The sequence below is a fragment of the Caloenas nicobarica genome, chromosome 8 (assembly GCF_036013445.1).
Source record: "Caloenas nicobarica isolate bCalNic1 chromosome 8, bCalNic1.hap1, whole genome shotgun sequence".
NCBI classification, from domain to species: Eukaryota; Metazoa; Chordata; class Aves; order Columbiformes; family Columbidae; genus Caloenas; species Caloenas nicobarica.
Window position 1 is genome coordinate 4,794,198 of NC_088252.1, and position 23,077 is coordinate 4,817,274.

The 23,077-nt window shown below is 45.4% G+C and overlaps 2 protein-coding genes across 15 annotated transcripts in view; both read left to right on the top strand.

Moving 5' to 3' along the window:
- Positions 1-5,575: 5,575 nt before the first annotated feature.
- NEU2 (neuraminidase 2) lies at positions 5,576-13,788 on the top strand. Of its 11 annotated transcripts, none has more exons than XM_065639594.1 (4): positions 5,576-5,641; positions 5,742-5,760; positions 10,757-10,961; positions 12,676-13,788. In XM_065639594.1, exons 3-4 carry the CDS (start codon positions 10,761-10,763, stop codon positions 13,612-13,614), a joined length of 1,140 nt encoding a protein of 379 aa, XP_065495666.1. In that variant the 5' UTR covers positions 5,576-5,641; positions 5,742-5,760; positions 10,757-10,760; the 3' UTR covers positions 13,615-13,788. The 11 variants fall into 11 exon arrangements, with proteins under 11 accessions (XP_065495666.1, XP_065495670.1, XP_065495665.1 ...); XM_065639592.1 differs by lacking the exons at positions 5,576-5,641; positions 5,742-5,760 and adding exons at positions 8,873-8,916; positions 9,452-9,662; XM_065639589.1 differs by lacking the exons at positions 5,576-5,641; positions 5,742-5,760 and adding exons at positions 8,926-9,156; positions 9,452-9,662.
- INPP5D (inositol polyphosphate-5-phosphatase D) overlaps positions 10,876-23,077 on the top strand; it is a 60,441-nt gene continuing 48,239 nt past the window's right edge. For 2 of the 4 annotated variants that reach the window (XM_065639580.1, XM_065639583.1), the window contains exons 1-3: positions 10,876-10,961; positions 16,255-16,308; positions 18,661-18,892. In XM_065639580.1, coding sequence (XP_065495652.1) covers positions 18,759-18,892 — 134 coding nt within the window. In that variant the 5' untranslated portion in view covers positions 10,876-10,961; positions 16,255-16,308; positions 18,661-18,758. Of the gene's footprint in view, positions 10,962-15,832; positions 15,954-16,254; positions 16,309-18,130; positions 18,205-18,660; positions 18,893-23,077 lie in introns of those variants that run through there. The other 2 variants (XM_065639581.1, XM_065639582.1) reach the window with 2 other exon arrangements.

Consider the following 23,077-nt stretch of genomic DNA (forward strand, 5'->3'; position numbering starts at 1 on the left):
GAAAGGAAAGATCGGCTAAGGGGAAAAGATCAGCCTGGCGTTAGGAGGAAAACAGGCTGTTTTTCATATTTCCTGTCTTTATTTATATATTTTTTAAAGCAAGATCACAAATAAACATCTGCCAGGAAAAAATCACAACTTGTCCTGCCCCTGGAAAAAGACACACAGTTTGGTTGGTTGGTTGATTAGTTGGTTGGTTTGGGGGATGTTTGCTGTTTAGTTGGTGACATTAATGCCTGTTCTGTGTGGGCTGGGTCTCCTCTCTGACCAGACTTCCTCCCTGCGGTGGTTTTTATGCCTGTCAGGCTGTGCCAGTGCTGTCCCTCCTCTCCATCAGCCAATATTTCAACGGCGTCACGGCTGTGCTCAGTCTGGCTTGCACAGGACTCCTTCAGTGTGACTTTGCTTGTATAAAACTTTAACTTTGCTTGTAGAGCAAAGCTGATTCTTTTTCAGGCACTGGATTTATGCCTTTGTTTGTGGCCTGAGGTTTCTTCCCCAGTCTTCTAGCATCCCCCCAGAATAGGATTTTACTCACCTGACAGTATGGGGCTGAACCAGTCTCTTGTTTGCCATCGGGATGAGGTACATCCAACAAGTCTGGACTAAACTCCCCCAGGTTGTTAGAGATTTGCAATTCAGTTGTGAATCCTGAGGCAGGTGGGTCCTACGGAAGATCGCTGTCCTTCGGTCCTAGTACCTCCTGTCACTTCTGTTTGAGAGTGAAGTTTCGCTCAGACTTTGTTTGCTCAGTTTCCAGAGTCACAGCAAACATAATTTAAAGGAACAGCTTTCCCTTTACCCAGATAAGTTAGTACAAACATGCCCTGAATGTCCTTTGCACTGCTTGTGCCAAAGGCTTAATGACAGGGCATTGTTAAACCTCCTGTATAAATCTTTAACAGCTGGGTGAAACTTCAGTCCAAATCTGCAAACTCAAATAAGTGGAAGCAGTAAATGGTATTTGCTCACACTTTTAAGACCCACTGGCTGAGAAACTGCTCTTGCTTTACATTATTTACAGCCATTTGAAATGAAGTATTTTTAGATTGTTTTTTAATTTCATGTGTGTTCACATACCTGGACACTGGGGTGGATATAGCAGAGCCAGTCTGGTATTATTTTAAGGCTTTTTGTATCTGTTCATCCAAACACCTGTTATAATTTTCACCCTTGAAATACTTCAATTTCTTATTCAGGTTGTGCTTACAATTGCTGTTCACTGGGCTTGCTTGCTATTATTTGAACATCCTTTTTCTGCAGGCAGCGTAGGGCCAAATGCTTCAAAGGAAGATAAACAAGCCTGCAATTCCTCTAGATACCTGTGCACTGCTATACATAGGAGAGAAGATTTACCTCGTCCTTGGATAACTCACTTGGTATTTTTAAGCCTGTAGTTCGAATGGCTCTTACAAAAAGCATCATATCGCCTGCTGAAGTTGATGCTAGTCTTTCCCTTGATTTATTCCTTTTTCAAGTTCACTGAACTTGCCAAGTGCCCTGTTCATCTCAAAATATTTTAATTGGCCATGATGTTGCCCTGTTCCTTTTAAAATGCAGCTGTATGCCTGGCCTGCTCTGTGGAAGGCCAAATGTTCATTGACTAAAGCTCTGGTTAATACAAGGTCGGTCATCGTAGCTTCATGGTCACCGGTGTCAGTGTCCCTTTACATCAGCTGAGGGCCTGACCTGGGCATAGCGGGCTGTCAGCAATTAATCCTGTAATGATTAATCAAGGTCACCATCAGACCTACGCGCCTCTGGTCTGTGAGGCAGCAGGACACTGGAACGAGGGATGCACTGGAGTTTCAGCTCCTTTCTGTCGCAAGAGTTGTTCCAGGGTGAATCTCCCTAGCCTTGTGCTCCAGACTTGCTTATCTGAGTGTTCCCGGAGCTGGCAGAGTACGCAAAGCAAGGGACTCCGGTTTTATTGCATTTTCCTGTCATTAAATTGCTCCAGTGACTCCTTCCCAGGGTTGCTATTTTGAGGGCTAAATCCTGATTCTTCAGTCTTCTTTCTGTATGTAACTTGCACCACCTCTCTTTCTTTGCTTCCCATAGATTTTGACATTAATTTAGCTAAAAATGTATGTTTATTTTTCCTGTTCCAAATGGAAAAAGGGTGCAATGTGTATCACAGGCAGGCTGTTCACTGAACATTCTCTTGCAGGGTACAGGAGCTTCCCAGTGACAAACCCACAACCCACCATGGAGTGTCAGCAGGCTTACAGGTCCATTATGGGGTGATGCTGTTGCCCTTTGGGTTGAGAGAGTATTTTTTGGGTTTTGCCCAATTCTTTCCATAAGGAGAGGAAATATGTTGTAAAAGGCTATTGTTTACTGAGAAAGAAGCACTGGCAGCACAATTCTTTGCTTACTCCTCCTGATGGAAATCAAAAGTACCTCAGCTGGGATCAAAGGAGTGTGGAATGGTACAAACCCAGAGTACCTGCTCCTCATGCCTCTTGCTCTTTCAGCTGATAAGGACAGTGAGGTGCTGGTTTCAAATATGCACAAAGGCTCATTTCCTTAACCACAACTGGAATTCAAAGAAAACAGTGGATGTTTCCTTGTGCAGTGAACCCTGTTTCCCAATGTTACATTCATTATTATTGTTACTTTGGTTTTTTCTTGCTGCTTTTTTTCCCCTCCGACAGAGCAGACTTTCAGTCAGACCCCAGATCTATAGGATTTATGTTCTGCACTAATTATACCATACTCTCTCATGTCTGGAGAGCAGCCGATAGTGTTTTAACTGAAAATTTGCAAAACTATGTAATTGCCTCTTGTGTGGCCCGACTCCATGGAAGACCTCTGGATTTTAATGATAGCTGCCTGACAACAGCTGCTACACCGTATAGCATAGCAAAAATACTGAATTACCTGAGCTGGGCTTGCATTTCTAATAGTTTAAGGAACCAGTGGATTCAACATTTTGCAAGGGAAATATACATTGATAATTTTTAATGGATTAGGTATCACTCATTAAAGGTAACCTCTCTTATTTTCCTACAGATTTCTTTTTGGATATGCTCACGAGCATTAGCTTCTGAGTTCTTTTTCTCAGCCTTCATTTGCAGCTATTGCTATACCTTTCCTAAGAGGTGGCACCCAAAATCGAACACCGTTCTCCAAATGTAAATGCTCCATTGTTCACTATTCTGTCATTATATTATCTTCTGCATTATTTTTACATCCTCTTATTAATGCACCCACACACCCTATTTGCATTTTTTAACCTTTTTAAAAACGTTTTCATTACAACAATCAGATATAAGGGCAATGAAGTAAGTGTGGAACAATAGGAGTGAAAAGCTTGATTATCCTCAGACCTACACCCATTTTAAACTTCACTGGTGACACTGATTTTGATTTACACCAAGAGGAAAGAGGGGATCAAACCTACCATGTCTACACCAAGACATCCATTTTTTATAGTTAGCAAAGAATGGTTTTGTAAAACAGTTGCGGCACATAGCACGTTTGGAAAAAAGCCCTTTTTCTTTCATCAGGAAGGCGGTTTTTTTGCCGGTCTGAGGAGCGGTGCTGGAGGGCTGGGTGCTGGCAGAGCTTGGCAGGGGCCGCGCAGGGAAAGCACTGCAGGCTGCCCACGGTTTTCCTGCACAGGCACGGGGGTTCACCTGGGGTAACCTCACAGGAGGTTACCTGGCAGTGCATTCTTTGTTTTGGGAGCAGAGGTGGCCCGAGGCACGGCCACTCTGCCATGTATGTGCTACCAAGGTGGAGCAGGGAGCCATTGCCACCACAGCAAGCAACACTTGGTTCTTCCCACTCTGCGAAGATATGGACAGCCAATTTTAAGCTGCAGCTGGGCAAAGTGATTTCTGTTAAACAAATGGACAGTTCTGGGTTCAGAAGCAAAGTGTGTAACTCAGAACACCACCTGAGTAACACTGCGGTTAGCCAGGGAGCAGAAAAAAGTTGAAGAAATCCACAAAGCAATCCTTCATGCCTGGCTTTCTGGCAGACTGCACCTTGGCAAGCTCTTCAGTGTCTCCCTTCCTTAATTACTTCTGTTTTGCTTGACTCTGGATGTTCTCCAGGAGTCACTGTTAAAAGTTATTGTCTGGTGGATATCAATGCAGCTGTCTGTGGAGGGACTTTTCCTCACATTGACTGTTGTTTGAGTCCAGGTAAAATAGTGAGATACAAGTGCCTTCGCGCTTCTCTTGTGTGTCTCTGTTACAGCAATACTTTACTTGCCCAGTTAGGCAAGGTTCGTAAACACGAGTGCGGTTTTACAATACAGCTAATTTGCCATAATGGCTAGCTGCCAGTCAGAGAGGTGAGTCTGCTCCTCCTGTCAACAGCTTCATGCTCCTACTCCCTCTCCTACCGCAGATTCTGCTGCTTGTCTGACTCCTGCTGACACGATCCAGGGCAATGACCTAGCAGAAAACTGTTCACTTTTTTTTTTTCTGGATTAGTTTTCTGCCAGACTGACATCCTCTGATGGCTTGCCAAGGTAAGACGAACATCAGTGCTGGCACAAGAAGTGATGCAGGATTGCTTGCAAGGAAAGATAGTAATACAGAAGCATTACATTAATTTGGTTGGTTGGTTGTAACTCCACACCTTTGCAACTCCCGATTTGGCTTGCACAGATCGACCACAACTGCCATCAAAGGAGGAAACCTTTCTTCCTCCTTTTTTATTACTAGAAAGATCTGTTTGCAGGATTGTTGTTTTCTTTTTTTCAGATAACTTCAAAGACAAGAAGCATTAATGGCAGCAATGGAAACACAGCAGAGAAGAGAGGAAAGCAAGAGAAACAGGAAGGAATGGGATAGGAAAGGTCATGTCTGACAGCAGCAGTACAATATTAGATCTGTAGCACAAGGTAGGAGTGAAATAATTTGCTTGGGGAGTCCCAGCAGCTGCAGGTGCTGCCTCTAAGCCAGCCAGGGCACAGCTGGGAGAAGGGGTGATGCCATCCTCCTCTCCCTCAGCTGGGACCCCTCTTACTCTGCTCAACTGTCCCCATTAGCTCATTGACTGCAGCTGCTGGGATGGTTTGGCCCTGGTGACACCTCTGCAGAGGCTGTGGGGAGCTGTGGCTGCATGCACCAGCCCGTCATTCCTGTACCACTGCCTGGGGACTCCTGTGTGACCCATTTCTTCATCCAGAAACAGCACGCTGATGGAGCGGAGGTGCGTGGAGCCAGCAGGGGAATTTGTCAGATTATCACAGCACCATCACCTGCTGGTTATAACCATTTTCTGGCTTCTTTTGGCAAACTTTCCCAGAGTTCAGGAGTACTCTGAGAAGAAGCAGTGGGAGTCCCCATGCCGGGACCAGAGGAACTTTCCTCAGCACAAGGGGACAAGACGACCAAGAAATAAGACAGCACTCTGAACTTGATAATCATTAGAAATAACAGCTGTTCCATGCTGCTGTCAATCCATGCAGGTAGGAATATGCTGTTTAATTACTATGATAATTTCAAAGTCTTTCCCTAGCACTTGTCCAGCTCACATGGAACCTCCCCTTATATGCAAAACAGGTTTGCTATTTAAATGTCAGCTTGTGTGCACATGCCAGCTGCTCGCTTTTCCTGGGGATCCGTGACAACTCACATTGCTGTCAATATAAATGATTTTGCAGGTTGGAGACTAGTCGGTAAGAGTGTGGTGAACCTCCCTTTCACCTAATCCAATAGGAGTGCTTTTTGGTGCGTTGTTTTATTATTTTTATTTTTTCCCTTTGATGTGACTTCCAGGAGACACAGAGTGAAAAAGGTATTTATTTTTCTCTTTTTTTCTTTCTATTTTTTTTGAGACTTTTTCATAACAGTGCACATTGCTAGGAACTAAAAAGGGAAATACAACATTTTGTAGGTTCAGGTAGGAGTACAGTTTGTGTATTCCCCCAGCAAACATATGCTAAGAAAAATTCTGCTGCTTCATGTAATTCTTCTCTAGTGCTAAGAAAACCTGCACTTTCAGGCACAGGAGCTACTGCCAGGCTGAGCCACAATATTTTAAAAGCAGAACTTGGTTGATTGTTTGAGAAATATGTACTGGAGTGGCTGAAAATCCCCTTGTAAGTGTGGTATGAAGTTTTTACCACAAGAAAAACTTTCTGTTTCTAGTGTGGTTAAAAAGTTTAATGGATTAAAGTAACTCTAGTTTTGTACTTTTCCAGTTTGGAATTCTGACTGGTTTAGTTTGTTTAAAGTTTATTGTTTGACAGGTCTTGCTGATAACTCTCCTTTCTTGACTTTACATTGAGGGTGGCTCATTGCACTAAGTAAATGTGTGCTGCCTGGCTTGTTAAGAAATTCCATGGCCTAGATTTAGTGTCGGATCTGGTCTAGGGGTTTAAGAAGGGTGGAGACAGTGCTCTGATGCTGGGCCTTGGCAGAAATGGGCACAGTCATGCTGTTTAGCTAGGAGGAAAGGCACACAGGAATATAGACCTATTCTAGAAGCAAACTGAGTCTCCTGTTTGTAAGTTCAGGTCTGATGTTGAGTAGACAAAGACAGGACCTGGATTCTTGTGCTTGTCTTGAAAAGCAAAATTTTAGTTGTTTTTTGCACTTGACCCTCTCAGGTTTTTTTATTTATGTTTTTTCCCCAAAACCTCCCTGAATGGGTGGGTTTGGTTTTTTTGGATCTGTCTGAATTCCTTCAAGAACAAGCCGCCTCCTACACAGATTGCAGAGCACTCTGATGGGAACCAAGGGATAGAGTTCAGCATATTACCTCATTTCTGCTGGTTTGTTTTTAAAGACATACTGTCATTTCACCTTGGATCTGAACCCGTTTAGGATGGTTTTTTTACAGAAGCAGAGGCCAGTGGAGATGTTATCCTTTTTAGTCACTTTTCTTGGAAAGAGTTAAAACAAATAAACATGCAAGGGCTTATCCTGCTCTACAGACAAGTCCACGTGAGCTGCCTTGAAGGACAGAAGTGGAAGGAACAAGCACCTTCTCCTGGTGTCTCTCAGCACCCATCCCTTACTGCAGCCTGGGCTTCTCCCAGGCATCAGATCCATCACAGATTCATTTGTTGACAACTGTTATTTCTTTTGAATCTTCTGGTGTGCTGGAAACAGTCTCTGCTTTGGAAATCGTTACATCTGTATAACTTGAGAACTATAAGTAACGGTTTCCTCCAGTTTAAGTCACCCCTTGTCTTATGGGTTTCCATTGTGCCCGTCTTTCTCCCAGTCTGCCCAGTTCTGCCTGGAGGTGACCTATGGGATCTCAGTGCAGCAGCTTCCATGGTGCCTTGGAGAGGAATTGCAGGTAAACATTAATCTCCCTGAAGAGGACACTGCTCAAGGATAAGCCTGGGAAATAAATTCAAAACTCCAGTAAATACCAAAATGTGGAAGAGAATACTGGCTTAATGGCTGCATGATAAATTGCCCTTCTCCCCACTAGCACCTCTGTCCTCTGGAAAGAGGTTACTGGCTACCTCTTTTTTTTACTAGGAATAAATTACCACATCAGCTCTGCTTCCCCTTTCTCACCCCTGTCCCTCACAAATGTACAGCTGACTTTGCTCCCCAGGGCAAGTGAATTGATACAGGTCTGAGAATTGTTGTTGGTTTTTCTACGGCTCTTCAGTCTTCTGCTTGTATTTCAGGCCTTTCTGTTCCCAGAACTTTGTCTTTTTTCCAGTTATACCTCTTGGTCTTTCAAAAGATATTGCCATGGTCTACAAACTCTGTCTTGCCAATGTCCTTAGATCCTTCTGGCTGCACCACTGCCACCTTCTTCTTCCTTGCAGGCCAGCCAGTGGTATTTCAGTAGGGCTTGGGAACAAAGTGGCATCATGGACACATGCACCCCTCGGCAATTTAATCTCAGAGGGACGGGCGTGTATTATTTTAATTCCTGCAGTGCTAGGATATGAGCTTTTGAACACTCTTCATGTAGCTATCTTGTCAATGACTCGCTAATTTTACTTCTCTTTTATTCAGGAATAAGTAGCTAGTGGTTTTGCCTTTAAAAATGGGTAGAGGTCAAGAGAAAAATCTATTCCTTTCAGTTGGCTGGAGAAGTAACTAAAACAGCACTGGTTTGCTTATATATATATCTCAAGAACTTTTAGGCGTATTTAAATATTCTGCATTTTCAATTCTGTGTGAAACTCAAACTGTTGTGACTCAATCTCTGCTTGAGGATCCACGAGGGAGAAGGTAGAAGGAGCTGAGTACTGACTTTAAGTGTATTTAAAAAAGGGCGGAAGAGTTCCTCTGCAGATGGATACATAGTGCATATTGTGTATATATATGCATACAGACATAATACCCACACTGTGTGTAGGGAGTATATATATACAAATGTGTGTGTAAGTGTATACATTCACACATATCCCTGTTTAGTCTCTGAATAGATGGAAGAGCCACTTGGTTCTCATATTTTCCTTTATTATAGTTGCAGGTGCTGTGTCCAAGAACCTCAGGCTTGTTTCTATGGCAGCTATTCCCAGCCTTTTAACATCCCACCTTCCCTCAATCCCCACTTGACAGTAAGAGGAAAAGTGTTGTGACACCCCACACTGCGCATCTCGTGGTGGGGCTGAGAGCATGGGCAGAGATGTCTGCAGGTGACAGGCTTATACGGGAGGGACTTGGGGGCTGCAGGCACTGATCTCTTGGCTTTTTATTGGGGGCTTTGTGGGGCAGCACTGATCTCTCTCTCTCTCTTTTTTTTTTTTTTTTTCCTTCCTTCTTCTTGCCTTGCCCTGAAGCAGGATTGCAATATCCAAATGGCATCATGAGCAGGAATGTTAGGGAACCTGTGCTGCACTAGACAGGCTGACTAATCTCCCTTTAAATAATCTCCCTTTAAATAGTCTGGGAGCACTCTGGTGAGCTTCTGTTTCAGGAGCCATGAGAACACAGCCACGACTGGTCTGTATAAATAGCCACATCCATGCTGGTAAGCAGCGAACAGCACAGTTAGTTGTTCTAGGAAGGTCTTCCTATTTTCTTCTCGTTGTTGCCTGGATAGCTGCGATCAAATTCTGGTAACGTTTCTGTGTAGCAGCAGTTCTGCTGCCTTTTCTCAGACTGCTATATCATCAGTGACGGTGGAGGAGGGAGCAGCTACTCTTTGGAGACAGACTTCTGTCTCCAGTTGCTTTGCATCTGAGTGGCAAAGGAGCTGTGGCTTGCTGAGGTCTGTATGGCTGGCTTGAGCTAAAACAGTTCATTTGATATCCTTTTGATCAGTGCTCTGAGTTCCAAAGTCTCATGGATATTTATAGCATCTGGAAGGTGAAAGCAAGGAATATTTGAATACTCCATAGCAGCCTAGCTATGGATCTGGATAGACTATAATCTGACGGTCCTGTCTGAACTTATCTGAGCTGCCCTAACTTGGTGATCAGCACGTTAAAAGAAAAAATAAGTTAACCAAGTCTATGTTAAAATAGATATGCTGGCTAATAATAATATTTTCTCTTGTAATGTAGAAGAGTGGAAACTATTCTCCAGGTAGGTACATGCACTCTGCAGCTGCATAAGCAATCTTCAGTTTGCCTCCATCTGGTCCTGAATTACCAAGACAGTCTTCAAACACGTACAGATCCGATACATGGCCAATAGCTGCTCTAGCGCTTTCCAAGATTTAGGTAAATAGGAGAATCCTCAACGAAGAGCGCAGCGAGTCTTGTCTCAGCCGAGGTAGGAGGCATTTGAATTTCTTACTCATACTGTATTGTCATCTTCTCCCTGCCATCCTACCCACTCAATGCGTCAGAGATCTAAGGCTTGATTTTTATTTATTTTATTTTTTCTTTTTTTCTCCCCCTTCTCTGCAGAGCAGAGGATATTCAGGCTTTCAGTTTCTGGTGCATCATGTCAGAGAATCTTTTTCTTTCCTTTTAAAAATTTTTTTTCCCTCCCTCTGTTCAGACATAATTCCTCTGAGCCAGTGGGTTTTTACCAAGGTAAATGAGCTCATGGGAGAGGCTTGGTGCAAGAGGACAGAGGGCTGAGGGGGTCTGAGGAGAGGAAGAAAGACCATGTGGGGGGATAAAACAGACCAGTTACACTGAGGCAGCTTCCCTAAATGCCCCCTCATGTTTGCCTTCCTCCCTAATTTTGCTTTTAAGTCACTGTACAGATGATGAGTTTTTTTGCCTGGCCAGAAGTCCCACCCAATGCAGTGGGACACCATTCAGACTGTTCTTAATCTTACTGGGGGAGGAATGTTCTATTTCTTTCTCTTTTCCTGCTCACTGCTTACCATCCTTGAACAGGGGCACAGCCGGGGTCAGGGATTGCCTCAGTATGTTGTTTATATGGGATTTCAAGCTCATCCTTTGCAAAGCAAAAGTTCTGTACTGGGTTTTGGAAACACCATCAGCAGAGATATAGCATGGTCTTCTGAGGGAAAATACTATAGTGGTTGACTATCAACAATCTTCTAGATTACAAAGCAAACCCACAAAACTCCCAGCCTGTGAATTTAATTAAAAAGAAATAGCAAACCACAGACAGCTTTCCATTAACTGTATTTAGTGTACTTACCTTATGTCACTCCAGTAAGATCAACCAGGCTGTTCCTGGATAATTTTGGTCTGTGTTGCCAGCTAGTACAGTAATGTGGGTTCTCTTTGGAAAAGCACAAGAATGAGACAAAGCTGAAAGTAGCAGAAATTATGTTTCAATGCAAGAGAGGTTCCACTGAGCAGAGAGGGCAAAATCTGCCCCATCACATTTTGCAGGGCTAAGGGTGGGTCAAAATATAATGTGTTTTATCTTTTTCACCCTAGTGCAATGGCTTCATTTCCTGTCTTGAAGCAAGAGACCTTGTTCCGGAATGGTACCTGGAGCTATCGAATTCCAGCCCTGCTCTACCTGCCACGGTTTAGCATCATCCTGGCATTTGCTGAGGAACGAGAGGATTTGGTGGATGAACACGCCAAGCTAATAGTGATGCGCAGAGGCATTTACAACCCACTCACGCACCATGTTCAGGTATCAGTGTGGGGAGAAAATCGGGGAGACTGCCCACCTGTACTGCTCCCCTGTCCCCAGATCAGCTGGATGTATTTGCTCTCTCGCTGTAGAGAGAAGGCAGCTTCTTCTCCCCAAAAATGGGAGAGAAATCTGCCTGTAAGTAATGTGTGCATCACTATAACTGCTGGGATTCAGCCCCACGGTTGGGCAGCTGTTGGGGAGACTAAAGTGGGCAGGTACAGCAGATTTTCTGGGGATGGCTTTAACCCATCTTTGCAGAGCTGAACAGACACAGAGATGGGACAGAAGTCCTTTTGTGACAGCAAAGATGTGCAGGAGAGGCAGAAATGGGGAGGGCCACAGGGATGGGGAGGAGTGAGTTAGAGATCAGTGACTTTTTTTTTTTTAATTCATCTTCTTCAAACTAATTTCTGGTCTATAAAACAATTGAGAACAGCGAGTCTCCCCACGCAAAAGTGTGTTGTCTGGTTTGTCTGTGCCAGTGAATTGGCTACTTTATTAATCTACCCATTATTATTAACAGTTATCTTGCTGGGTGACCGGGGGTGGTGGATACTCTATTTATAATCATTTCCTGCATTCGCAAATGCATTAATCTCTTAAAAAAAAAAAGTAATTATATTTTTCTATTCTGATCCTTCATTGGTGACTGGTTGTCTTAGATTATAGACTCTTAAGAGCTGGAGTCTGCCTAGCAGAAGCAGCCTCTGAGCGCACCTGCAGTGTCACACCATTCAGGTAACATCCTGTGTAACCCCCTGTAATTCACTTAAGTAGGGCTCAGTTGGTCATAAACTTAGTAATTGGTGTTCACATACTAGAGTTTCTTAAAACGGAAATACTAAATATTCCAAAAAAGTTAATACTGGTTGAATAGACCAAGATAACACATGACCAAAAAGGGTAATCAGCAAGTCAGAGTGGAAAAGGTAACTAGTGTAATCTTACTGGGAAGTACTGCTTCTTTTACCAAACCAATATCGCTATGTAGGAATAATTTTCTAATTGTGGTGTTGGTGTTATAAATGTGATTGTGTTATGTGCTATTCAGTTAAAAAATGACAGGGCTCTGAGACCTGTTTTCTGCATTGGATAGCTCGGGGTCCAAATTTCCACAGCAGAGTGTGTAGAGCCCCACAGTCAGCTCCAGCAAAGTGCCTCAGTGTGGGCTGGGGCACCCGTTCACACACAGATCAAGGTGGAGGAAGAGGAGTCTGAATGGAAAGGAATTTGTCAGCATCCAGGGTACCTGAAAAGAGCTTGGTTATCTAGCTGACTTCCCAAGAAGCACTGACACAGCACGGCATCTGTACCAGCACACTTTGACTACTGGGCATGTCTGTGTGTCATATATTTGTGAGAATTTCTGAAAATTCAGCTACTGTAGTTTTTTAAAGTATGTTATCATACACCAGCTGCATTGAGATTGAGAGCTGTCAGCTCCTCAGTGAATAGTAATTAACAAGCACATAACACACCTATCTGGTGAAGTCTGATGTGCATGTGCACTGCGTCATCCAAATAATTTTCACTTACATCTGATGATGCCAGTATATTGTCTTCTCATTTCTTGCTCTATCCACTAACTTGCTTCTCTTCTGTTCTTCTCATGCTCTTCTGTGAGTTTTATCTGGGCAGCCTTACACTGTAACATGGATCTATTTGTAATGGCCTATTTTATTCTTGTCTCCCTTCACACGGGCCCTGGCAGTGGAAGCGCATGGAGAGCATTACCAGTGCGCAGCTGCGAAACCACCGATCTATGAACCCCTCTCCTGTTTATGATGAGGTCTCAGGGAAACTGTTCCTATTCTTCATAGCCATCCCAGGACAGGTCTCTGAGCTGCACCAGCTCAGGACAAAGACCAACGTGGTACATCTCTGCTATGTCACTAGCATGGACCACGGATGCACTTGGAGCACTGTCCAGGATATCACCGATTGTACCATTGGCACTGAGCACAAGAACTGGGCCACTTTTGCACTCGGGCCGGGTCATGGATTACAGTTGCTCAACGAGGCCCGGAGCCTTGTGATTCCTGCCTATGCCTATCGCATCTTGGACCCTAACCAACAACCCACCCCTCATGCCTTCTGCTTCATCAGCTCTGACCACGGGGCAACGTGGAAGATGGGGAACTTTGTGGAGGGGGAGGGCACGGTGGAGTGCCAGGTAGCGGAGGTGCACAGCTGTAGCAGGAGAGTCATCTACTGCAACGCAAGGGGCAGAAGGGGAGCCCGAATCCAGGCAGTCAGCTATGATGATGGGGTGGACTTTGAGAGAGGCCAGCGGGTTGAAACGCTTGTAGAACCTCCCTCGGGGTGTCATGGAAGTGTTATTGCCTTCCCACCTCCCCCTTACATCAGATGCCAAAATAGTTGGTTGCTCTTCTCTCATCCTACAGACCCAAAGAGTCGAAGAGATTTAGGAATTTACCTCAACAAAAGCCCATTAAATCTGTCAGACTGGACAAAACCAAGCATCCTCTTCAAGGGCCTGTGTGCTTATTCGGATCTGCAGTACATGGGGCTTGGGCCAGATGGCTCACCCTTGTTCTCCTGCCTCTTTGAATATGGGACCCACCAACCATATGAAGAGATGATCTTTGTGATGTTCACTTTGAAGCAAGCCTTTCCATCAGAGTGCTGAATCTTGAGCATTTCCATCAGCATCCCTCTGAAAACCACCTTTGCTGATACATTTTTACTGTCACTTCTCATCTTTCAGCAAGAGGGGGTTTTTGTACCCCTCCTGCACCCGCAGTTTGGCATTGGCTTGTGGTATCTATAGATTACGAAGCCTATTAAATGTACTAAAACTGAAGATGTTTATGTTGTTTTCTGTTGCCAGTTCTTCCTTTTTTGCCTTTCCCTTTGGCTGCAATCTTAAACATCATGTGCTCAAAACGAGCGTGACCTTCGTAGAGGGCCTCTTGCCTTGAGGCTTCCTTGACTTGATTAGAGATGTGCATGCTGCTAGCGTAGAGACTGCATGGGGACAGAGGGCAGTGATTTTTGTGCTGATCTGTATTTGGTATGTTGTGGAGAGAGGACACTGGGCTTGCTGCCCTGTATCTGCAGTTACCTTCTTTAGAATACTGCTTTGGCTTTGGTGAGGTGTGCTGCTTCTTGCAGTCAGCGTAGCACTTGCTGGCAGCTCTGGCTTTTAGGGCTTGCTGTCTTCTCACTTCAAAGATGCCATGGAATATCCCTTGCCTTCTTCTGCAGTGGATTTGGAGTTGCCTTACTGAGTTCGCAGGCCTCCTAGGGACTTCTGGCTAACTTAGCCTGCTCCTCACTTCCCATGCTGTGTGTTCTTGCTTATTTGCCCTTTTGCTTACACTGCAGTAAGGAGCTGCAGTAGCTAAGGTGTAAGAAAACCACAGCCTCATATGCTCCAGCTGTTCTCTGAGCAGTGACAGTAGGACCCATGCAGGACACCAGGACCCCCCCATGTCTGGGGACATGGCAAGTGGCAGAAATGGCATTTTTGCCTGTGTCGAACCTGCAGGATCAGGACAGGTCTGCAGAGGGAGCTCCCAATTTATAGTCAGGAGGGGAAATACTTGCTGGTCTAACACAAGCACTAAGCTATGATCCAAAACCAACTGCTCTTATCGCTGACAACCCAATGTCTCGCAAGCATGGCTGCTATTATTAGAGCATTATTGGCATATGAGCAATGTGTCAAACAAATAACATTGTCCCACTGCCAGCAAATTGCAAAGGCACAAGTGTCAGAGGAAAGGGACCTGACCAAACCCAGAGCAGCATGATAGTGCTCCAGCTGGAAGGCTTTCCAACATAGACAGATTTTCAACAGGTTTCTGAAGGAAACAGCCCCAGTTTTGGTGAGAGAGACTATTCTGAGGCTATAGTGTGATTTGAAAGGAGACATTATTCTGTGACTAAACAAGGGGAGTGACCAGAAATGAATGGGTACCAAGGGAGACACGTCAGAGCAGATAGAGCTGGGAGCTTTACCCGTGCCTCTGGACAAAATTCTGCTTTATGAACCAGCCTGTGCTTGTTTGCTGGGTGCTGTATTCTGTGTGTGCGCACGTGTGGAACAGCTCCAAGGAAAATATGTTTGTTTGCTTTATTGGTGAAGAAAAATACCCGCTTTTCAGAGTGCTCTCAGAATGTATCCCTTTTGGGGAGCACTGTCACTGTTCAGGTCTTTGAGTCTCTGCTTGCTCAGTGTCCCCACCCTTGCCTTTTATTTAGCTTTCAGTGGCAGCGGGAGAAGGAGCCCTGACTTTTCTCACTGTCTAGGTTTGTTTCAGGGCACATGGAGGTTGCAATACCAAGGGAGTGAAGCAATCTCATGGCCTTCATGAATACACCTGTAATTTGCTGAGCCTTTCCCAAGCAGCAGGTCAATAACGTGCTGGGCTGGAATAGCACACAGGGGCTCAACTAACCTGTACTTTGTGGGTATTACTCATGTGCTCTTTAGATGTAGACTAGAGTCTAAATACACCTTTGTGGCCAATAGCCTGTTACTGATGCCTAATGAGGGAATGTTATATTTAGACTTCAGCAAAGCTGGCTGCTGTCCTAGAGACTTAACTTCCCTTGTCAGGCATGCTATTGAAATACTTCTGTTTCATGACATGAAAATGCATATTAGAGAACTTTTTGTCAGACCAAGCCTGGCAGTGCCCTTGCTGATGCACTGCACAGCCTGGGTATATGCGGGGGGTTTGGGTGACCAATGTGCATCTTGAATGATGCTGCAGACAGTATTTGTTGGTCCAGGATGGGCTGGTGAGTCCACAGCCAGCTGGTACAATACTACCTGGGCATCTGTAGCAAGCCCAGTTTAGACAAAGCCTTTATTGCAATGTCTGAGAGACAGCTTGGCATAATACCCTAGTGTGGGGAAAAATAATGTCTGCTTTGTCCACAGACTGCCCGGGCTGCAATTTTTTATTACCCAGCATCAAAATGTGTCCCATTTCTTTGTCTCTGGCCTTATTCTCTCAGGTAAGTTTAAATGAAATACTGCTGCAGCTAGCTAAAAGCCTCTGTTGAGTCTGGGCTGGATTTATCTGACAGATGTACCCTTTATTGTTTTGTTTTACGAGGGCAGCTCTTCAACAGTGCTTTGTCCCAACCATGGGATGACAGTGTAGACTATTCGAAGCGCATCCTGTTCCTTGTGGAAACTTGAGGGCTGTGCCGGCTACATCTGTAGTGTCACCATATCACCTGGCATGTAACTCCCCCTCTACAGCAAACACTTTAGCTCCCCTCTAGATAACTTCTCTAATCTCTTCTTCCTCAGATCTACTTACCAGCCTTCTCTGACACAGGCACGAATGGAAAGAAAACAAATGGTGTAAGTATCTGCTGCAGAACAGCCTCTTGTCTCTCTGTGGGACAGAAGTTGCTGGTGTCCTCTGGGAATCAGGTGGTTCAGGATGTGCACATGTGTGTGTGCTGACAATGCAGGGATCGGTCTTTCTCCAGTGCTGCAGAGTTCACATGCCAGCACCATGAGAAGTAAACCAGACACCATTTCCTCTTCAGGCAGCATTGCGAACGAGCCATTAGGGATCTCGGAGCTGTTTATGTCAGGGGATTGAGATTTACCTTTTGAGCAGATGGAGCTGTACTGTGAGTACTTTGGGACGAAGAAGTATGCACAGAAACTAGCCTGTACATCTTATTGCCACGATCGCTCATGTTTGAATCCCATCCTTGTGTTTATGTCTCCAAGTCAAGGAGTTGTGTGTCACTGGACCAGGAATTCACACATTTTAAGGAAATAACAGCTTGCTAAAAAACAAAGTTGATGGCAGGATGGATAGGAGTTGAGCGTTAAGTATTCAGCTAATCAGACTCCATTGTCTGACTGGGGTTTGTACCTCTTTGTTACCTTGTATTAACTTGCAGTAGTTCAGGAGAAGCTCTCCAAAACACAGATTAATTCCAGCAAAACTCATGTTGTGCAGCAGCTCTGTCCACTCTGCATTGACACGTGGGTCCACTGCATGGAGAGCACTGTGAGGTCAAGCAGTGGTTTGACATTCAGCGCGGTTCTGCTTCCCGCTGCAGCTGTGCTCTAGAAAATCTACTGTAAGAGTCAGAAATCCCAAGGAGCTGGTATGGGTGAGGCTAACAGTAGGCTATGGCCAGGCAGGACTGTCAAAGAGCTGCACAGTCCCTTTGCCATATGCAGATGCTCTTCTCAGTAGGGAGAATAGGGTTTGTAACCATTCTGTGGCATGTAAGAGCTTACAGCTGCTGTGCATGCAGAGCCACTTTACGACCTCATCATCTGACTCCATTTAGGCACCTGAATCCGTTGGAGTCTGGCTCCCAAAGCCCTCTGTGGATCTGCGTGAAGCTGAAGGGCAGGTCCAGCAGCTCTAATTTTGGCCTGCAGACAGTGCTTGCTCAGTGCAGACAGGAAGCCCTGCGTGTTGCAGTTCAGCCCTTTTAGCTGGGCCCTGTGCTGGCCACACAATTCTGAATTGCTAGTGCCCACAGTTTAATCTCAACGACAGAGATTAAGCTGGTCCCTGCTGAGCAGATGTCTGGATAACAGCACCAAGGAGGCAGGCAGGGGTTAATACTGGGCTGTACTGGTTCACTCTCCCTTTCTGTACCCACAAATTCGAATCTCTCCCAGTTCGGTGATAGGCTGCTCTCCCCTGCCTTGCTGCCCAGGCTGGGTACAGGAGCAGCATTCCGTACGTGATCCAGGTCTCGCAGTTCCAGCACTTGTCCTGGCTCTGGGAGGTGAGGGTCGCATAGGGCAAGTGTCTGTGCTTTTCCTGAAGACTCCCCCTCTGTACGCTGAGTCCCAAGCAGAGTCCCAGCTCGGCTGCTGGTTTTAGGTATGTGCAGAAGTGCTGCCTGCAAAGGCAGTGTGGTTGGAGGTACAGGATAGGCAAACAAATTTGCTGTGCAGGCAGTGCCCCTGTAGCAGTGTCCTTGCTCGCTGCAAACGTGCCCTTCATTGCCCTGCCTTGGGGACACAGCACCAAGCATGCCACACAGTACAGACAAGGGACAGATGTACAGACTAAGAAAAAGGGAAGCGAAAGCTCCAGTTCTCCCCTCTCTGACGCACGTTGCTAGAAATGGCTTCGCTCCATCCCACCTTTGGGGATTTAGAATAGGAAAGGTCTTTGAATTCATCTCACAGTAGCTGACAGCGAGCTTTGGTCAGAAATCCCCAGAGCAAATCAGCCTCTAATTCTGCTTCTGTGCATGTAAACATGCTGGGGTAATTTTTTTTCAGTTCTTTAAAGATGATAGGAGAGTAGACAAGGCAGGAATGGGACAGTCAGTGCCGAGTATCCTAATGCACGGCGTGTTTCTGATCAGTCTGGGATTTATTTTTTCCCCATGGAGACCTGTAGTGGGTAGGACAGACAGACGGGAAAAAGATGGAAATGGAAAGGGTCTGGCAAGCAATCGTAAATGGGATGGCAGGCCACCAAAGCCTGGAGGACTGGGTCGCTGGGGGAGCAGAAGGGATTCCCGGCTGGGACTTTTTGATACAGAGTATTAGGACATGAAGGGAAAGGCAGGGAACACGGGCTTGTGAGCCACTTCAGCCGCAGCATGAAGAGGCAGAGCGGGGGCTGCAGGAACATGTCACGCTCGCTCTCTGAGCTGTTTGAGTTGAGGAAGTTGTCCGCGGCTGAGTTTCCTTTCCCTCTCTGCGCTATTGAAACAGGAAGCTGGTGAGCTGAGCCTGCCTGATCGCTACACACAGACACACAGCCAGCTCTGGCAGCCCCTGCACTGGCATTCAGGTTCCCTCCAGCTCCAGCGATGGATCAGTGCTGGTACCACGGCAACATCACCCGCTCCAGAGCCGAAGACCTGCTCTCCAAAGTAGGCAAGGATGGCAGCTTCCTCGTGCGGGCCAGTGAGTCCATCCCTTCGGCGTATGCCCTCTGCGTGCTGTAAGTACAGCTTTCAACCTTGTGCTTCATGCGGACACTTTTGTCCCCGCTTGTGCAGCAAGCACAGGGGCAAAGAGCCACTGTACCCACCAGGATGGTGCAGCCCACAGCAGAGGGTGGCTGGTTTCACCTGACCGGGCCACTGGGTAGGGATGGGTTGGGAACAGAGTCAGGCTGAACAAACCCTGTATTGCTCACGCTACTGTCACCCCTGATTCAAAAGGAGAGAATAATCAAAGATACTGCAGCTCTGCTCTGAGAGAAAATAACCTCTTGACCTCTTTGGGCCTGTTAACAACTTGAGTCAGGTATTTACATTTAACAGTTCAAGTACTGAGCTTGGTACCCTCCCAGGCACTTTTCTTGCTCTGGTTCAGTGTGTGTTTGACCCACCTGCTTGTACAGGGTGTTTGAAAAAGATGGACCCAATTCGAAATCACTCTATCTCTGCAACCACAAACTATAATCTCGATGTTGTCTGTACAGCAGGTGGAGGGAACATAGAGCATTTATAAAAAGGTTACTAAAACATGATAACTCATTAAACTGTTTGTAAATTTTTGTGTAATTGTAATATACTGGGTCTATCTTTTTGAAACACCCTGTACAATGCAAGCAAATGGCTTGAAGTAGCTCCTGGAGCTGTGCACGATACACCTGGCACAGCAGTGATTCTACCTGCGTCGTTAATGTGGCTCATAGGGTAAATATTTCATGTGGGAAAGAGGGAGAGGGGAGAAGTGCTGGCAGCCCTGACCCCCCAGTTCTGGTGTGGGGCTGGGGACCTGAGAGCGAGGCCTCCTGCCCTGGGTTTGTGAGGTGCAGGTGTTATTCCCGCAGGCAGGAGTGCAGGGCAAGAGGAGGTCAAAGTCAGTAGGTGATGTCTGAGGCATTTGACTTTGTATTACAGAGAGATACGACAGTTGCTCTCTGCTTAGAAGAGATCAAGGAAGCCTCTGTGGGACCCCGTTCTGCCTGTCAGATCTTCCTTGCTGCCATTGTGCAGCAGGTTAATACAACTTATTTCATCCTTACCCCACATCAAATTACAAGCAGGTTTCTCAGTGTAGTTTCTGAAAGTGTATTTCTTAGAGTGGTAAAGGTGGTCCTGCCGTTTGTAACTCTGGTCTAACTGCTTGTCTCTGAGGTCAGACGTCTGGTGAGAGCACAGTCTGCTGCAGAGGATTCATCTGCAGAAAAGCGTGGGGCTGGGTGACTGCCCTGCAAGCGTAGGTGTTGGACTGTCAGAGATCAGTGGCTGAGTAGTGGGGGTGTTCACAAAGCGCAGAGATCCTCTGTGCCTGCCTATTAAGATGTTTGTTATAACGTGGGGAAGAGCTCTGTCTTTCTGGAGGGAGCAGAGAAAGAGGGGCGGCTACAGAGGGATAGCCAGGACAAGCAGGAGGAAGGAGGCGCAATCATGTAGCACGGGCTGAGGGCCCAAGTTGCAAGTCAGGGAACATTTTACTCAGACTGCTTCCATTAAGTGATTTTAGTATGACCCATTTGATTTGCCTTATAACCACAAAATATTTTTGTGGAAGGATTGTGGGGATTATAGAAAGGGAAGGTGCTGTAAAAATGTCTACTAACACGCATTTGCATAAGTTTTTCCGTTGTAAATGTTTACGCAGCCAACTTTGAAAGCCTTTTGTGACTTGAGAGACATGGGATCAGGAAATAGAAACAATATAATGACCAGGATTTTCTGAACCGGGAGCCAAAGGTTCTTAAATCCATTCTGAGGTGGCTGACATGAATGGCTTGATTAAAGAAATGGGGAGCACCCAGTCCCGTCAGCCAAGAGCAGCCGGATCTGTGGTGGAAGGTCTGGCCATAATTACAGTCTGAGACATGTCACACAAACTTCTGTCAAAGTTTCAGCTTATGCTGGTTTGCAGTTAGTTTGTGAAGAGAAAGGGTTAAAGGTGGTGAATATGTCTTTCCCTCTGAATGTCATCTTGACAAAATGGGCAGCTTTGCTGAAGCTGGAAACCTCCTCAGAGATGTATCAGTTTCAGCTGTGTTATTGACTGGAAGGCGTTTGAAGTTTGAGCTTTTCAGTCACTTCTGTTTGAAAAACAGGGAGGCTGGAGACAAAGAATGAGAGAAGAGAGTTGAGAATTGAAAGCCTGACTGCAAAAGGTTTTCACAAAAGGAGAATTATTTTGAAAGTGAGAAAATGTCAACTGTGTATAGATAAGGAAAACAAAAAACCATGAAATTTGCTCTGAAAAAGAAGCATCATATTCTATTCTACAAAGCTATAATATTTATTGGACAGATCAGTCAAAATCCAGGAAAAGCAGTTATTATGGAATGAAATAGTGATTTTCTTGAAGAGCTGCTTTAGGAAAATAGGATTTGTATAAACATAGACAAGTAAGGGAGGTGTACTTGCAGGGCCTTTTCTGTGAAAGTTGGAGCAGCATTTCACTTAGCAGTGAGCTGAAACAGCAAATACAGAGGGAACACGCCACCCCCTGCACTGCTGTCCTCTGCTCCACAGCCCCGAAAAAGGCAAGAAGCAAAGCCATTTTCCTCCTCCTTTCTCTGTGCCTGGTTCATTTCATCTGCCAGTTCGTTGACTAGAATTGGACTCTTTAACTTACCTGGAGGGGAGTGCCTGGATCCTGAAATCAAAAAGCGCTCGCTTAGCATTCAGAGTGCGCTGTACCTGAACTGGTATTGTTCCTCCAGGGGATCTTCTCGTGGTGGTTCACGTGTGAATGGCTGCAGGATTAACAGCACTCCCGATGCTATATTTACACCTCATATAGCCAGTGGTTGAGCAATTCTGAACTCAAGCCAGTTCTTAGGGAGGACCTGGAATGTGACAGTAGTTGGGACAATGTAACCTGATAGGATGCTGAGAAGAGAAAGCTTAAGGGTAGAAATGGAGCAAGAGTCCCAGTCTTCTCTATCCAGGTGCACTAAATTGGGGGACTGCTGAAGGGGATTCCTGCTTTTAATCCTAGGAAGTGTTCCTCCCTGCTTCTGTTTTACCCAACAGCCCTTCCTTCCATGCTCTTCCACTGATCTTACCTGTCATCAGCTTAAACCTCTTTACAAGTATTACGACAGCAGCCTTGTAGGGCCTGTGTGATGGGGCATTTTCTGTGAAGGTAACGAGGAGGGTCCTTTTGTGACGCAAGAGCCATTGAGCTGGTTTGCTTATCGGTTTCATAATCTCCACACACACAAATTTTCTCTCATCAGCTGCATAAGCAGTTCTGCTTAGCCCTGTTTGCATATCAGCAGGAGGAAATGGTGTAAGAGAGCTGCATTGACAGATAAAACCAAAACCAATGCCCTTCCTTGGGGCATATCCTCATCTGATGTTGGTTGATCTGTGCTGTGGCAATCCAGAGCAGTTGGGGATCCTGTCTGTGACTTCCAGCTCTGCACCAGATCCTCAGATGTGTGAATGAATAGGTGCCTGTGAAATAGTCTTACGTTGCTTAGTGAAGTGGTACTGAGCTCTGGGAGCAGTTCTAATTCTTCTGTGTCCTTTGCACTAATGACATCAAAAGATACAGGTTCATGTGGATACATGACAAAATCCTCCAAACACCCTGGAAAAACTCAGCTATGATTTATGGGTAATTTATTTTCATTTCCAATTGCTCTTTGTGACTCCTTGTATAAGGGTTTCTAAAATCCTGGCGATCTCTCTCCTGCATGAAGTGATTCTGAAAGGCATATGATGAATCGACTCACGACATAATTGTAAAAGAGATTAGGATGTTTTGTTGATTTGCCTGATCACCACAGCTGGGGGGCTGACTGCAGCCCTCGTTTCATGATAATTCAACAGGTAATGCAGTGTTTCTGTTACAGCCAAGGAAGCTCTTAGAGTGGATTCCATTTTTTCCCTTCAGAGGAAGGGATTGAAACCAGTATTGTTTGCTGGCTCAAGGCCATATTGTATGTTTTAACAGAGTGCTTTGCAGGTGACTTAAAAGAATTGATCAATCTGTTATTCACTTGGGAGAAAGGTAAAAAAATACATATCTTTTTTTAGTCAACACTTCTTGGGCAAGCTCCACAAAGCTCAGCAGCTGCTGAGGAAGGTCATGATTACCACCTTACAGCTCTGCTCAGGCTTTCTTTGGGCTCGTCTGCATTAATGTGGCTCTCCATTGGGCAAAAGACTCCTCCATACCCTATTAAATAAGAATCTGA

Bases quoted from the DNA above. Each gene is read 5' to 3' on its own strand.
- NEU2 (XM_065639587.1), top strand. From the start codon at position 10,142: ATGCAGTGGGACACCATTCAGACTGTTCTTAATCTTACTGGGGGAGGA. The intron at 10,270-10,756 runs GTATGTTGTTTA...TTTTCACCCTAG, and splicing joins CGGGGTCAGGGATTGCCTCA to TGCAATGGCTTCATTTCCTG. The intron at 10,962-12,675 runs GTATCAGTGTGG...GGGCCCTGGCAG, and splicing joins CACTCACGCACCATGTTCAG to TGGAAGCGCATGGAGAGCAT.